A 17,833-nucleotide genomic window follows, 5' to 3' on the forward strand; every position below is an offset into this window, starting at 1 on the left:
AATAAGACAGAATTGGTTATGTTCTTTGGCATGTGTAGCTGAAATTGGCTCACTTGTTTTTATAAATTATGTAATTGCTGATGGCAGTAGCAAGATGAATTCTGAAAGGTACAGACACAACTATTTGATTGCTGTGTCTATTCGAAGTGTAACGTAATGCTTCTAAACAACGTGCACAGCGCTTCTTCAAGCAGCAGGACAATGACCCCAAACACACTGCCAGAGCTACCAAGGTATTCAGGCCCACAAAATGTAGAGTTATTGACAGACCAAGTCAATCACCCATTTCACAGGTTAAAGAGAAGACTGAAGGCAAACATGGCCCAAAACAAGCAGGAACTGAAGAGTAGAGACCTGGCAAAACATCACCAGGGACTTTGTGAGTGTATGCAGTATGTAGTTATTGTGTGTGAGTGTGGAGTGTGTTTGCACCAAGTCAATGCCCTGACCAAAATTATTCAGAAGATTCTTGTAGCCATATCAAACCTTTCCGGAACACATACAACCAAGGATATGTCTGGAAAGTGCCTTCTTTTCTCTTGTCTACACTTTCCCTGCCCCATTTTCTCTCATTCTCTTATTACTTTCTCAAAACGTAGCCATTCTGGCCTTTATCAGAGATAGGACTGTTGAGGCATAGAGATGGTGAGAGGTTGGAACACAAGGAATCAAGGAGAAACTATGGAGAAAGAGACATTCATCTCACAAGGGGAGCTGAGGTCATGTTACCAGTCACTTGCCACAGTGCCTTTCTCTCATATTTGCCCTTCTGCTGCTTTGTGAACATATGGAGGTCAGCAGTGATTCAAATTAGTGATAGCCATACGAGGCTTCATTATCATTCTTCTAGCAGTAGGATACTATGCTAGCAGCGCTAAATCAGATTTTATTTTTCAAAATAAAAGCTCTCATTGAAATATACAAGGCAATATAGTTAACAATCTATTCTGTACATTTTATGTTTAATGTCTGTTCCAATATTGTTCTTGTCTGAACAGACTAGATTGTTAACTATATTGCCTTAAAAATGTCAATGATGGCTTTTAATGTTCATTCATTCATCTTCTTCCGCTTATCCGGGGCCGGGTCGCGGGGGCAGCAGTCTAAACAGAGATGCCCAGACTTCCCTCTCCCTAGACACTTCCTCTAGCTCTTCCGGGGGCACACCGAGGCGTTCCCAGGCCAGCCGGGAGACATAGTTCCTCCAGCGTGTCCCGAGTCTTCCCCGGGGTCTCCTCCCGGTGGGACGGGCTCGGAACACCTTCCCGGGAAGGCGTTCAGGAGGCATCCGGAACAGATGCCCAAGCCACCTCAGCTGACCCCTCTCAATGTGGAGGAGCAGTGGCTCTACTCTGAGCTCCTCCCGGGTGACCGAGCTTCTCACCCTATCTCTAAGGGATCGCCCAGCCACCCTGCGGAGAAAGCTCATTTCGGCCGCCTGTATCCGGGATCTTGTCCTTTCGGTCATGACCCAAAGCTCATGACCATAGGTGAGAGTAGGAATGTAGATTTACCGGTAAATCAAGAGCTTAACCTTGCAGCTCAGCTCTTTCTTCACCACGACAGACCGATACATCGACCGCATTACTGCAGAAGCTGCACCGATCCGTCTGTCAATCTCCCGTTCTATCCTTCCCTCACTCATGAACAAGACTCCTAGATACTTAAACTCCTCCACTTGAGGCAAGAACTCTCCACCAACCTGAAGTGGGCAAGCCACCCTTTTGCCGACTGAGGACCATGGCCTCGGATTTGGAGGCACTGATTTTCATCCCGACCGCTTAACACTCGGCTGCAAACCGTCCCAGTGCATGCTGAAGGTCCTGGTTTGAAGGGGCCAACACGACAACATCATCCGCAAAGAGCAGAGACAAAATCGTGTGGTCCCCAAACCTGACACCCTATGGCCCCTGGGTGCACCTAGAAATTCTGTCCATAAAAATTACGAACAGAACCGGCGACAAAGGGCAGCCCTGCCAGAGTCTAACATGCACCGGGAACAAATCTGACTTACTGCCAGCAATGCGAACCAAGCTCCGGCTTCGGTCGTACAGGGACCTGACAGCCCTTAGCAAAGGACCCAGGGCCCCATACTCCCGAAGCACCCTTCACAGGCTGCCGCGAGGGACACAGTCGAATGCCTTCTCCAAATCCACAAAACACATGTGGATTGGTTGGGCAATCTCCCATGAACCCTCCATCACCCTGTAGAGGGTATAGAGCTGGTCCAGTGTTCCACGGCCCGGACGAAAACCACACTGTTCCTCCTGAATCCGAGGTTCTACTATCGGCCCTATTCTCCTCTCCAGTACCCTGGCATAGACCGGGGAGGCTGAGAAGTGTGATACCCCTGTAGTTGGAACACACCGTCCGGTCCCCCTTCTTAATAAGAGGGACCACCACCCCGGTCTGCCATCCCAGAGGCACTGTCCCCGACCGCTACGCGATGGTGCAGAGGCATGTCAACCAAGACAGCCCCACAACATCCAGAGACTTGAGGTACTCAGGGCGGATCTCATCCACCCCCGGTGCCTTGCCACCGAGGAGTTTCTTGACTACCTCAGTGACTTCAGCCTGGGTGATGGACGAGTCCACCTCTGAGCCCTCAGCCTTTGTTTCCTCAATGGAAGACATGACGGCGGGATTGAGGAGATCCTTGAAGTACTCCTTCCACCGCCCGACGACATCCCCAGTTGAGGTCAACAGCTGCCCACCTCCACTGTAAATAGCGTTCGTAGGGCACTGTTTCCCTATCCTGAGGAGCCGGACGGTTTGCCAGAATCTCTTTGAGGCCAGCCGATAGTTCTTCTCCATGGCCTCACCGAACTCCTCCCAGGCCCGAGTTTTTGCCCTCCACAAGTCCGCTTGGCCTGCCGGTACCGTCAGCTGCCTCAGGAGTCCCACAAGCCAACCAGGCCTGATAGGACTCCTTCTTCAGCTTGACGGCATCCCTTACTTCCAGTGTCCACCACCGGGTTCGGGGATTGTTGCCTCGACAGGCACCGGAGACCTTACGGCCACAGCTCCGAGCGGCCGCTTCGACAATGGAGGTGGAGAACATGGTCCACTCTGACTCAATATCTCCAGCCTCCCTCGGGATCCAGTCGAAGCTCTGCCGGAGGTGGGAGTTAAAGATCTCTCTGACAGGAGACTCGGCCAGACGTTCCCAGCAGACCCTTACAGTATGCTTGGGTCTGCCGACGGATCCAACTCACCACCAGGTGGTGATCAGTTGACAGCTCCACCCCTCTCTTTACCCGAGTGTCCAAGACATACGGCCGCAGGTCAGATGAAACGACAACAAAGTCGATCATCGACCTACGGCCTAGGGTGTCCTGGTGCCACGTGCACTGATGGACACCCTTATGCTTGAACATGGTGTTCGTTATGGACAAACTGTAACTAGCACAGATGTCCAATAACTGTCTCCAAAGGCGTTTCCTCCCAATCACGGTCCTCCAGGTGTCTCTGTCGTTGCCCACGTGGGCGTTGAAGTCCCCCAGTAGAACGATGGAGTCCCCAGTCGGAGCACTTTCCGGCACCCCTCCCAGAGACTCCAAGAAGGTTTTAGGCACAAACAACAGTGAGAGACCTATCCCTGACCCGTAGGCGCAGGGAAACGACCCTCTCGTTCATCGGGGAAAACTCCAACTCATGGCGGCAGAGCTGGGGGGCTATAAGCAAACCCACACCAGCCCGCCGCCTTTCACCATGGGCAACTCCAGAGTGGTGAAGAGTCCATCCTCTCTCAAGGAGTGTGGTTCCAGAGCCCAAGCCGTGCATAGAGGTGATCCCGACTATCTCTAGTCGGAACCTCTCAACCTCACGCACAATCTCAGGCTTCTTCCCCGCCAGCGATGTGATGTTCCACGTCCCTAGAACTAGTTTCTGTGTCCAGGGATCGGTTTGTCGAGGCCCCCGCCTTCGACTGCTGCCCGATCCTCTACGCACCGACCCCTTATGGTCCCTCCTGCAGGTGGTGAGCCCACGGGAGGCGGCCCCACGTCACTCCTTCGGACTGAGCCCACCAGGCGCTCGCAAAAGAGCCCCAACCTCGGGCCTGGCTCCAGGGTGGGGCCTGGCTGCGCCATACCGGGCGACGTCACAGTCCTCAAAATGTTTATCATCATTAAAGGGTTTTTGAACCGCTCTTAGTCTGACCCGTCTCCCAGGACCTGTTTGCCCTGGGAGACCCTACCAGGGGCATATTGCCCCAGACAACATAGCTCCTAGGGTCACTCGGGTACTCAAACCCGTCCACAACGTTAAGGTGGCAGTTCATGGAGGAGGGCTTTTATTGTGATTAAGAAAATCTGAGTGCTGCCAGCACAATATCCTGTTGCTAAAATAATGCTAATGAAGCCATAATGAAGCCATTTGGCCATCACTAGTTCAGATTACCTGAATTTTTCTATGCATTTTCATTTACATCGCAAACAGATTTTATACACAGATTAAGCCTAGAACTAGGACTTTTTATGAGGTTTTTTATGGGGCTCTGTGGCTGCCCATATGGAAATATAATATATGGCAATATATTCATGTAACTTGTATGTCTTTTATGAGCATATATGTTGTAAACATATTTGGTTTGATCAACACATATACACATGACCACCTGCCTAATATTGTGTAGGTCCCCCTTTTGCTGCCAAAACAGCCCTGACCCGTCAAGGCATGGACTCCACTAGACCTCTGAAGGTGTGCTATGGTATCTGGCACCAAGACGTTAGCAGCAGATCCTTTATGTCCTGTAAGTTGAGAGGTGGGGCCTCCATGGATCAGACTTATTTTTCCAGCAAAAGTTAAAGTCAACACCTTGAACTTGTTCTTGTGTTCCTCAAAACATTCCTGAACCATTTTTGCTTTGTGGCAGGGCGCATTATCCTGCTGAAAGAGTCCAATGCCATCAGGGAATACCGTTGCCATGAAAGGGTGCCCATTGTCTGCAGCAATGCTTAGGTAGGTGGTACATGTCAAAGTAACATCCACACGAATGGACTCAAGGTTTCCTAGTAGAACATTGCCCAAAGCATCACATTGCCTCCGCCGGCTTGCCACCTTCCCATAGTGCATCCTGGTGCCATGTGTTCTCCAGGTAAGCGATGCACACGCACTCGGCCATCCACGTGATGTAAAAGGAAATGTGATTTATCAGACCAGGCCACCTTCTATTGCTCTGTGGTCCAGTTCTGATGCTCACATGATGCTCACATGCTCTGACCCAGTCGTCTAGCCATCACAAATTGGCCTTTGTCAAAGTTGCTCAGATCCTTACGCTTGGCCATTTTTCCTGCTGCTAACACATCAACTTTGAGGACAGAATGTTCACTTGCTGCCTAATAAATCCCACCCACTGACAGGTGCCATGATAACGAGATTATCAGTGTTACTCACTTCATATGGCAGTGGTCATATGTTATGGCTGATTGGTGTATGTACAGATTACATAAATGTTCTGCGTAGTCGCTATTGTCCTTGATTGATAGAGCCATTGGATGTCTTTCAGCGATGTTCAGTAGATATATTGATAAATGTAAAAGGTGTCAACATTTTCGTCTTTCTCAAAAACTACAACTCTGATGCTGTTACTTGTTGCTCTGCCATAGTACCTCCCCCTTTCCTCCTCTGTTTTTTTATATTATCCCAGTCGACTGGATGCTACTAGCTTGCCACCTAAATTTACAATTAGCCACACAATGGCTTGTCATCCTGATCTGAAAGATTCTTACAATGTGATAAAAAAACATATATGTTTGAACCAGAGTAGGCTACTTTACAATGGATTTGAAAGATGGTGGTAGCTGGGTATATTGACATTTTCCTGCCTGGTGAAACATGTTCAAATATGTATTAAAAAATGCAATAAACAGTTCTGGGAACTGTAATTCATTGACGATGAATATACACTAAACAAAATTATAAACGCAACACTTTTGTTTTTGCCCCCATTTATCATGAGCTGATCTAAGAGCTAATACTTTCTCTATGTACACAAAATGTCTATTTCTCTCAAATATTGTTCACAAATCTGTCTAAAACTGTGTTAGTGAGTACTTCTCCTTTGCCGAGATAATCCATCGACCTCACGTGTTGCATATCAAGATGCTGATTAGACAGCATGATTATTGCACAGGTGCGCCACAACAAAAGGCCACTCTAAAATGTGCAGTTCCATCAAACGGCACAATGCCACAGATTTCGCTACTTTTGAGGGAGCATGCAATTGGCATGCTGACTGCAGGAATGTCCACCAGAGTTGTTGCCCGTGAATTGAATGTTAATTTCTCTACCATAAGCTGTCTCCAAAGGCGTTTCAGAGAATTTGGCAGTACATCCTGCCTCACAACCCCAGACCATGTGTAACCACACCAGCACAGGACCTACACATCCAGCATCTTCACCTCCAAAATCGTCTGAGACCAGCCACCCGGACAGCTGCGGTTTCTGGAGACTGCAGGGAAAGACATAGATGGAGAGATTCTCTCACGAAGGGACTGACGGGTTCATCCTAGCGCTGGAATGCAAGGATTGAGATACCAGGTGGAGAGTCCCCCTGGAGGGTGATTAGAGAATTGTAACAATTTGACAGTTTTGTATTTTATTGCATTTTTATATTTTTCTTTTCATTGTAAAGCACATTGAATAGCTTCTATGTATGAATTATGCTAGATAAATAAACTTGCTTGCTTGCTGGTTAAGAGGATCCAAAAGACATATTTGGGATAAATTAGCCTGTAGCTACTATAAAATCTTAAGGAGGACTGTGAAGACACTGGAAGACAAGAAAAGGTCAATTCCAAATTAACAAACTTGAAACAAAAGCTGTACTCCCTCAGTCTAAACTTTATTCAGTCTAATGTTTATTCATACTTACATCAAATAATATAACAACAACAGAAGCACCAGGTCATAGATTGGGGTGCTTTCTTCACCTTCTTTGGAGCACTTCCTGTTGTTTCCTCCAGGTGGCAGCAGGTGTGTTGAGCTAGCGCCTCTTCCTTAGGCCATCTGCAGCTCGTGCCACCGGGCTGGATCATAACTGCCTTCCACCACCAGGCCCCTTAGGCCACAACACTACATAGAGGGCACCACAAAGTGTACCAAAGGCAAACAATGCGGGTCTACACAGCAAGGTAATGTAAGTTTGTCACACAAGCTTGTCACCTCTACAAACCCGATTCCAAAAAAGTTGGGACACTGTACAATTGTGAATAAAACAGAATGCAATGATGTGGAAGTTTCAAATTTCAATATTTTATTCAGAATACAACATAGATGACATAACAAATGTTTAAACTGAGAAAATGTATCACTTTAAGGGAAAAATACGTTGATTTTAAATTTCATGGCATCAACACATCTCAGAAAAGTTGGGACAAGGCCATGTTTACCACTGTGTGGCATCCTCATCTGGGGACTGAGGAGACAAGTTGCTCAAGTTTATGAATAGGAATGTTGTCCCATTCTTGTCTAATACAGGCTTCTAGTTGCTAAACTGTTTTAGGTCTTCTTTGTCGCACCTTCCTCTTTATGATGCGCCAAATGTTTTCTATGGGTGAAAGATCTGGACTGCAGGCTGGCCATTTCAGTACCCGGATCCATATTCTATGCAGCCATGACATTGTAATTGATGCAGTATGTGGTCTGGCATTGTCATGTTGGAAAATGCAAGGTCTTCCCTGAAAGAGACGACATCTGGATGGGAGCAAATGTTGTTCCAGAACTTGGATATAACTGTCAGCATTGATGGTGCCTTTCCAGATGTGTAGGCTGCCCATGCCACACGCACTCATGCAACCCCATACCATCAGAGATGCAGGCTTCTGAACTGAGCGCTGATAACAACTTGGGTTGTCCTTGTCCTCTTTAGTACGGATGACATGGCGTCCCAGTTTTCCAAAATGAACTTCAAATTTTGATTAGTCTGACCACAGAACAGTTTTCCACTTTGCCACAGTCCATTTTAAATGATCCTTGGCCCAGAGAAAACGCCTGCGCTTCTGTATCCTGTTGAGTTTTAGCCGGCAACGGCGAATGGCACATTGGATTGTGTTCACCGACAATGTTTCCTGGAAGTATTCCTGAGCCCATGTTGTGATTTCCATTACATTATCATTCCTGTATGTGATGCAGTGCCGTCTGAGGGCCCGAAGATCACGGGCATCCTGTATGGTTTTCCAGCCTTGACCCTTACACACAGAGATTGTTCCAGATTCTCTGAATCTTTGGATGATTTTATGCACTGTAGATGATGATAACTTCAAACTCCTTTCTGATATGGAATTGGTGATCCTCTGCCCATCTTGACTTCTGAGAGACACTGCCACTCTGAGATGCTCTTTTTATACCCAATCATGTTGCCAATTGACATAATAAGTTGCAAATTGGTCCTCCAGCTGTTCCTTATCTGTACATTTAACTTTTCCGGCCTCTTATTGCTACCTGTCCCAACTTTTTTGGAATGTGTAGCTCTCATGAAATCCAAAATGAGCCAATATTTGGCATGACATTACAAAATGTCTCACTTTCAACATTCGATATGTTATCTATATTCTATTGGGAATTAAATATAAGTTTATGAGATTCTTAAATTATTCCATTCCTTTTTTACTCACAATTTGTAGTGTCCCAACTTTTTTGGAATCGGATTTGTATGTTGTCATTTATTTAGGTTTAATTTTGTGGAGCTACTGTACAGTTAGGGAAAAAAATATTTGATCCCCTGCTGATTTTGTACGTTTGCCCACTGACAAAGAAATTATCAGTCTACAATTTTTATGGTAGGTTTATTTGAACAGTGAGAGACAGAATAACAACAAAAAAATTAAAAATAAATTATTAATTGATTTGCATTTTAATGAGTGAAATAAGTATTCGACCTCTCTGCAAAACATGACTTAGTACTTGGTGGCAAAACCCTTGTTGGCAATCACAGAGGTCAGAGATTTCTTGTAGTTGGCCACAGTGTTTGCACACATCTCAGGAGTGATTTTGTCCCACTCCTCTTTGCAGATCTTCTCCAAGGCATTAAGGTTTCAAGGCTGACTTTTGTCAACTCGAACCTTCAGCTCCCTCAACAGATTTGCTATGGGATTAGGGTCTGGAGACTGGCTAGGCCATTCCAGGACCTTAATGTGCTTCTTCTTGAGCCACTCCTTTGTTGCCTTGGCCGTGAGTTATGGGTAATTGTAATGCTGGAATACCCATCCACGACCCATTTTCAATACCCTGACTGAGGGAAGGAGGTTCTCACCCAAGATTGGGCTGTACATGGCCCTGTCCATTGTCCATTTGATGTGGTGAAGTTGTCCTGTCCCCTTAGCAGAAAAACACCCCCAAAGCATAATGTTTCCACCTCCATGTTTGACGGTGGGGATGGTGTTCTTGGGGTCATAGGCAGCATTCCTCTACCTCCAAACACGGCAAGGTGAGTTGATGCCAAAGAGCTTGATTTTGGTCTCATCTAACCACAACACTTTCACCCAGTTCTCTGAATCATTCAGATGTTCATTGGCAAACTTCAGACGGGCCTGTACATTTGCTTTTTTGAGCAGGGGGACCTTGCGGGCACTGCAGGATTTCAGTCCTTCACGGCATATGTGTTACCAATTGTTTTCTTGATGACTATGGTCCCAGCTGCCTTGAGATCCTTGACAAAATCCTCCTGTGTAGTTCTGGGCTGATTCTTCACCATTCTCATATTCATTGCAACTCCACGAGGGGAGATCTTGCATGGAACCCCAGACCGAGGGAGATTGACAGTTCTTTTGTGTTTCTTCCATTTGCAAATAATCGCACCAACTGTTGTCACCTTCTCACCCATGCCATGACCACACTAGACTACCTTCTTCTGTGGCGACATTAACCTGAGGAAGGTTGCAAAGGTATCAATAGACTGAAGGAAAAAATGTGTAATGCATTTCTCAGTGCCCTGGTGTCCTTATCAATGATTTTAATGCTTCATTTTTTCCTACTTGTACGTTGTTTAGATCTTGGCGTGGTAGGATTTGTATTAACGTATCCACATTGCAAACTTGCTTCTACATACAGTATTTTCTTTGTAGAGTGCTGCCCTATATTTATATGAATATTTACTCTTTCTATTCAAAGCTAACATGTCATTAAGCCAGATCTTCACAATCAAACACTCAACCATTCGACATGCCAGACTTAAAATCTGACAATTATCAGAGTGTTTGTATTTCATTCATGCAATCACACTTCAGTTGCACCATGGGAAGTGTATACATTAATTATTGGACCAACCATGGAGTCAACACCTACTCCATGAGACATATTCAGTCTGTGTGGTTTCCCTAGCATATAAACATCAGTCATGGTCCCTCACATGAATGGATAATGAAGGTATGAACTTTGGGCGTAAATGTGCTTTTTCTATTGTAGTAGTATTAGGCTCGCATAGTATTCTAGGTTCTAGCATAAAAGGTAAAAATATTGTTCTGTGACCAATCGAAACTGTCCACTTTAGTGACTAGCTGGATGAAGTCTGTGCGTATGTCAAAGTGAAAAAAGAGCAGCTGAATGGATGCAGTAAACCATGTCTGACTGAGACACACATCCAGGCAGATTCATGCACAGTTATGCACAGACATGTTGGGCTTTATTTTGAAATCTTTGTTTTTGTATGTTCTGTTGCTACTTAATAAATGAGTGTCACAGAGTACATGGAGTCGGTTAAACATCTATCTATATAAAGATCTGTTATTTGTTCCCTTGTAATGTTTGCCGCCAACCAGTAATGCTGACAGGCAGATCCACACAATGCTGTGCTGAGATTGGGTTGTAATTCTTGTAAAGCATTCTTAGCAAGGTTGCTCAAGTCCTTAAGGCAACATAGTTGGTGCTTGATCCTTAGGCTTTCAGGCTTGGTGTTTTGTAAAATCAATTTGTGACAACTGCTGATGGTAAAAGGGCTTTATAAAGTACATTTGATTGTTAAAGTACAATATACACAGTATATAAAGAGAAGTATGCACCATTCATGGGCATACTGCACTCTTATTGTATCTATAATATTCAATACTTTTACCCATACTGTTCAGATATTCCCCATCCTACTCTTTGCTGCAAGTTTAAAAATTGCTGCTAGTTTACATTGTTATGTATATTATTGCTATGTTTTTACATTATATATTTCTTAATTCTTACTGCGTAGATGTGTGCCAAGTCACAGGAATTTCATTGTGTAGGATGATGCTGTGTTATTCGGTGCATTTGAGAAATAAACTCTGAACTTAACTTTGAACTGAGCTGATGTAGAAGTTACTGTAGGTCCTAACTTCTACAAAAGCTATATTATGGTTAGGGGTTAGGTTTAGTGTTATGGTTTGAGCTAGTGTTAGTATTAGAGTTTAGGATTTAGTGGTTAGGGTTGTGTTTATGTTTAGAAGTTAGGGCTAAGTTTAGGGTTAGGAATTGGATTTCGGGGTCACGGTTAGGTGTTAGGAAAATATAATTTTCCATTAAAATCCCCTGATTACCTTCCTGTGTATCTCATTGCTCAGTGCCCTGGGGTCCTAATCAGTGACAATAATTATTCATTTTTATCAAATTGTTTAGATCTTGGCATGGCAATATATATATATTTAGTATATTATACAATACCCTCCAGAATTATTGGTACCATAGGTAAATATGTATTAAAATGTCTCTGTTAAAATGTCACTGTTGTTTATCAGCTTGTTGAATGTTGAAGGATGTTGAAAGAAAAGAAAATCATAATGAAACTACTTCACTCAAAAACATGCCTGCCCCACTTATTGGCAACCCTAGAAAATCTAATTTAAAATCTAATTTCATACTTCAGGACATGGATAAAAGTCATGTATTTTCTGTGTGGCAAGCATATACCATGTTTTAATAAAGCTACAGAAACATATCAAAAATATATAAAAAATAATATCAAAGAATCTGTATAAAAACACAAACAATTTTGTTAAGCTCTTTTTTGCTTTGGTCTACAGTTCAAAGATCAAGTAGTTCCTGTAGTACTCACCATTAAAATGTTTACCCTGTCAGTATAAAAGGGGGCCACTCGATGTGTTCAAGAGAACGGCATGCTACATACATTTGTACTATGGCTCAGATACAGCTTGGAATGTACACATTAAAACAGGGAGAAGTAATATTGTAATTTCTCCAAGCATATCTTGTTGGCAAACAGGAATGAGACGCAGAGAAAAAACAGCCCTTCCATGAAGAAAATGGATGACACACACAGTACTTAGCAGAGGTGTAGAAAGAACAAATTAAAAGCACTCAGCTGGGTTTGACTGTGTTCATCACTTTAGAGAAGTTTCTAATTAATACCTAAATTACCGGATAAAGGGAGTTCATAATTAACCAGTGGGTAATACAATGAAAAGGAAGAGTGAAAAATGTAGGTCACTAGTCAGTCACAAACTAGTTTTACCTGGTAATTTAAGTCTAACTTATGAACTTCCCAAAACTGGTGAACACAACCAAGTACTTTTACATTTTTCTTCTTCATCTCGGGTACTTAGAACAATTCCTATGGAGAGCTTCTCATATATGTAATCACCATAAAAAAATCTTATATTTTCTTTCATTCTCAACTCACAGTTCATTTATATTCTCTCTGTCCCAGTCTCTCTCTCTCTCTCTCTCTCTCTCTCTCTCTACACTGAGCCTGTTCTCTGTGCACTCCTCTCTCTTATGAGCCATGCTCAGCAGTTATTTGCAGGAGGTGTTGTCTGGACTCTTTTCTCCATCCACCATGACATATCCCTGTCCTGCCTGCTGGACCTGTTGACCTTCTCTATGTCTCAGGACCAGGAAGGAGAGGAGGAAGCAGACAAAAGCACCACAGATGAAAAACAGCTGCAGTCCGAGGAACCTGGACGAAAAGGGGATGGAGACAATCAATGTCTTAAATCAGAGATATTGGGCTGGTTTCGCAGACCCAGATTAACCCTAGTCCTGGGCTAAAAAAAATCAAGCTCAATGGAGTTCTCCATTTGATTTGATTTTTTTGTCCAGGACTACGGGTAATCACGGTCCACAAAACCAGCCCCTAATACATTATCTACTGTATGACAAATATAGGCTTTCAAATACTAGATTTACAATCTACCTAGTAAATGTCCCAAAACTGCATATAAATACTTTATACTATGGCTCATGTAACTGTCCTGATGGTGGATATATCTGCTGGTGTTTGCCTTTGTCTGAAGAGGTCCATGTTGTAGTAGTAACATGAGGTGTTCCTCTCACACTTCTTCCCCCAGAGAATACAGGTGGTGTCTATGGCAGTGCCATATAGGACTGGAGTTGGCAGGAATGCTAGTGACACACAAACACACACACACACACACACACACACACACACACACACACACACAGTGTGTATACAGAGAGCAATCTGATAAGCTATTAAGAGATTCTTCATATATCTACATTTCCCAACCAAAGATGTCAGTGTGAAACTGTCTGAGGAATGCAAATCACTCACCCAGTACTCTGAAGAGCATATACTGAACTCCAACAGCAAAAGATTTATCCTCTGGTTTCACTGTTCTGCAAGGAAGAGAGTGAGTGATAGATGGTAACAGTGAGGGAGGGGATAGAGAGAGTGTGAGAAAGGACAGCAGAGGAAGTGGACATCTATCACATTAACAGAGCCAGGGCTGGCGTCGAGAAGCCACTGACCAGCTGGATGAAGTCTGCATGTATGTCAAAGTGAAAACAGAGCAGCTGAACGGATGCAGTAAACCATGACTGACTGAGACACACATCCAGGCAGATTCATGCACAGTTATGCACAAATATTTTGGGCTTTATTTTCATATCTTTGTTTTTTTATGTTCTGTTTTTACTTAATAAATGAGTGTGACAGAGTACATGGAGTCGGTTAAACATCTATCTATGTAAAGCTCTGTTATTTGTTCCCTTGTAATGTTTGCCGCCAACCAGTATTGCTGACAGGCAGATCCACACAATGTTGTGCTGGGATTGGGTTGTAATTCTTGTAAAGCATTCTTAGCCAAGATCAGAGTTGCTTAGGTCCTTATGGAAACATAAGTGTTGCTTGATCCTTGGGTTTTCAGGCTGGGTGTTTTGTAAAAGATATTTGTGACAACCACTGATATAAAAAGGGCTTTATAAAATACATGTGATTGGTTAATTGGTATAGAATACACACTATATAAAGAGAAATATGTCGAAGTTGGGTCCTCACTACAAAAGCTATATTAGGGCTTGGGGTTAGGTTAAGGTTTGGGTTAGTATTAGAGTTTAGGATTTAGTGGTTAGGTTTGTGGTTAGGTTTAGAAGTTTGGGTTAAGTTTAGGGTTAGGAATGGGATTTCGGTGTTACGGTTAGTTGTCAGGAAAATATAATTTTCAATTAAAATCCACTGTTACTCCCCAGCAGGTCCTCACTATGAAAGCACGACAAGGCTGTGGGTAAATGTACTGTGTGTTTGGTTTAGGGTAGGCTCAAACATGCTGAAACAAATAAGGAACGTGTTACAACCACGAAGCCATGAAGGCTCATGATGTTATGACAGCTGTTTCAACAGGGCTAAGCTGAAGGACTTGCGTCATATCTAAAAATCGAAAGTGTGGGAACACTCAGATACTACCAGCATTTCTACACTGTGTGCACAATTATTAGGCAAATCGTATTCCTCAAGATTTATTTTACTGTTGAACAAACACAATGCTCTCAGTCAATACAAAATTTTTTATTGAACCTCAAACCTGAATGTTTAACAAAGGAACATTTTGTTTTGATCTTTCTCAGGGGAATACATAAGTGTGCGCAATTATTAGGCTACAATTAGTTTGCAGAATTATTAGGCAGCTAAATTACAAAAATTATTTCTCCAACTCACTTTCTAGAGTAAGTGCAAGTAACACAAAATGAAAATTAAAGAAAATGTCTGGCGTTTCAAAAATATTCAATGACTGATATAGCCACCTTTTAAAATAACAGCCATGAGCCTTCCATCCATGCAGTCTGTCAGTTTCTTGATCTGTTTACGATCAACTATCGCTGAAGCAGCAACCACAGCCTCCCAAAAGCTGTTCAAAGAGGTGTAATTGTCTTCCCTGACTGTAAATCTTACATTTGAGAGGGGTCCACAAGTTGTCAATAGGATTTAAGTCAGATAAGGAAGGGGGCCAGGTCATTATTTGGGCATCTTAGAGGCCCTTGCTTGCTAGCTAAGCAGTGGAGTACTTTGATGCATGTTAGTAATGACCACAGGCCCATCCATCTGGTCCATCAAGAGTCCCTCTCATTTCATCTGTCCATAAAAATCTGTCATCAGGTATTTCTTTGCCCAATCTATACGCTTCAACGTGTGAATCTTATTCACTGATGGTCTTCTATAAGCGTTCTTAACCTTGGCCATGTCTTTAAGCACTTGACACCTTGTACTTCTGGACACTCCAGGTAGGTTGCAGTTCTGGACTATGGTGGCACTGGAGGATAATGGGTTCCTGGTAACTTCACGTTTAATTCTTCTCAAGTCTTTTGCTGTTAATTTGCATCTTTTCTTCTCCATACATTTTTTGCACCCCAGTTTACTATTTGCAACAAAACCTTAGTTATTTCAAGAGTGTTGTATCCGTCTGAAAAGGAATTTACAATTTTTGACTTTTCAGTGTCAGTTAAATCTCTTTTTGGCCCATTTTACCAGAGGTCATGAAGCTGCCTAATAATTATGCACACCTTGATATAAGGTGTAATTCACTGTTGCCACACCCTCCCTCATTACACCAATACATATCACCTGAAAATGATTCAATCCAATGAGCATTCAAGTTTATATGGTTTGGAGTTGGAAAATTTGCATAGAAATAATAATACGATACAGAATACCCACTTGCCTAATAATTGTGCACGCAGTGTAATTATCTCTCTTTCTTCCTCTCTGACTCTCTAGGCAGATCCTTTGTTAGTGTATTCATGTTACGTCTGTGTATGTCTGTGGGTGCTGTACCTCAGTATCATCATATACGATGGGGTCTGTGAGAGGGATGCGATGAAGCAGGTGAGGGCAGAGAAGACCATAAAGGGCAAAAGGAAATGTTTGCAGCTGCTTCCACACGTCCCCGGCAGAGCATAACCATAAGACCCATTAACGTCAATGCAGCCACAGTCGGTGTAATTCTGTAAGGGAAAGAGAGCCATATGATGCTGAGTACCGGCCTACCACACTGACCCCATTACAATGACTCCCAAATGTAGGTTTGAATGTGAGCTTCCATCTTTTATCAAGACACAGCATTGGTTTCAAGCAAAGTAAATAATATTCACCCTGAGTTACTGTGGTAGTGGAGTGTGTGTGTGTGTGTTTATGTAATGCTGAGTCTGGCAGTAAACCCTTTCAGCAGACATCCAGTTACGACAGTAAAACAGAAGTAAGGCCTCTTTCGAGCTTTGTCTGTCTGACAGCTACTTTGTGGAAACGCATAACATCCTGTGGTTTCTTCACCAACTAAGCATGTTAAGGGATTTAGTTAACTTTGTGTTTTTAACCCTGTGCAGATACTGTATAATACATACAGCTACAGAAAAAATTAAGAGACTTAATTTTACCCCTTCTCTTCCTCACTCAAAACTTTAACTTTTTTGGAAAGGAAAGAAATGGGTGCAGTGGTCTCTTAATTTTTTCAGAGCTGTATATCACTGAATGAAAAGGATTGTGGTGCTCAAGACAAGCACAGTGCTTTACCAGGACTTTGCTGTTGTTGTCATCAAGAATTTTGTTTTTGCATCCTGCTTGACAGGGTGACACGAACTCCACTCCATCTGAGCCACACACTGGGTTAAAGGCCTCAGAAGGACAGGAGCACTCAGAACTACATGCCAATGTTCTAAGAAAAGAGGAACAACAACTAAAAGCTTTAACTGATGGAATACAAAATGGCACGTTATTGCTAAAGGAATGTGGAAATGTGAGTATATTCTTTTAAGACAGTAACTTACTTGGGTTGGGTTGGATAGATTCCAGCAACCCTCTGTGTAGAGCATCCAAGCAAGAGTAGAGGCATTGCAGTGAACAAACAAATCAAGATGGCTGTCACACAAATAAGAGCCGATCCTCTAGTAGGGATATTTAGCCGTCTCATTAGAGCCCCACCCAGCACTATTCCAAGGACTGCCATGGGGATGCTCACCCCGCCTACAATTAGAAAGAGATCAAAGTGTAAGTCCATTTAGATAAAGGCAGTAGTCTGGCAAAGCCAGACCTTGGGCAATATAAACTGTATTATTCAAAATCTGTCTGGCTTGAAACATTATCTTTACAAGTAGTGTTTTATGCAGTTGCCCTACACATCTCAGATGATAACATGGTTTTGGAGGCATTATAAAAAGGGGCAATATGTTGCATTGTAATATCAGAACACTTCCATAACACATCTGTAGTTATAGTGGAATATAACCAGAAATCATTTTGGGTGCCGAGAAGCGCATAATGAAATGCAGACTTGCTAATGTTCATGGAGAAGCTGCACCATTCCTCCCTGAGCATTAATGGATTAGTGTTCATTGGCTTCATAAGAACATTGATTAAAAATGACAGACTGGGGCAAGAGAATGCCCCCAGTAATTAACTGGTTGCTAAAATTTGACACAGTTCACTTTATCCACCAAATATCCACAGAACTTCCAATATAGAAATATAAATGTATATGGAATGATTGGGGAAATTTGGTTTGAATGCAAACTGTTGCTGCTGCAATTCACCTAGCTTCCACATGGAGAATACATTCTACTTACTGATGTTTTAAACTCTATGAGATACACTCACCTAAAGGATTATTAGGAACACCATACT

General features: G+C 43.1%; 1 protein-coding gene across 1 annotated transcript in view; it reads right to left on the reverse strand.

Moving 5' to 3' along the window:
* Window positions 1-11,666: 11,666 nt before the first annotated feature.
* Window positions 11,667-17,833, reverse strand: part of slco2b1 (solute carrier organic anion transporter family, member 2B1) — a 44,829-nt gene continuing 38,662 nt past the window's right edge. The window contains exons 10-15 of the mRNA XM_010893502.5: window positions 16,981-17,176; window positions 16,727-16,868; window positions 15,992-16,161; window positions 13,496-13,560; window positions 13,206-13,326; window positions 11,667-12,880 (exon numbers count right to left, since the gene is read on the reverse strand). Of these exons, the coding sequence (XP_010891804.2) occupies window positions 12,718-12,880; window positions 13,206-13,326; window positions 13,496-13,560; window positions 15,992-16,161; window positions 16,727-16,868; window positions 16,981-17,176 (857 nt within the window). The 3' untranslated portion in view covers window positions 11,667-12,717. The remainder of the gene's footprint in view (window positions 12,881-13,205; window positions 13,327-13,495; window positions 13,561-15,991; window positions 16,162-16,726; window positions 16,869-16,980; window positions 17,177-17,833) is intronic.

The sequence above is a fragment of the Esox lucius genome, chromosome 7, assembly GCF_011004845.1.
Source record: "Esox lucius isolate fEsoLuc1 chromosome 7, fEsoLuc1.pri, whole genome shotgun sequence".
NCBI lineage: Eukaryota > Metazoa > Chordata > Actinopteri > Esociformes > Esocidae > Esox > Esox lucius.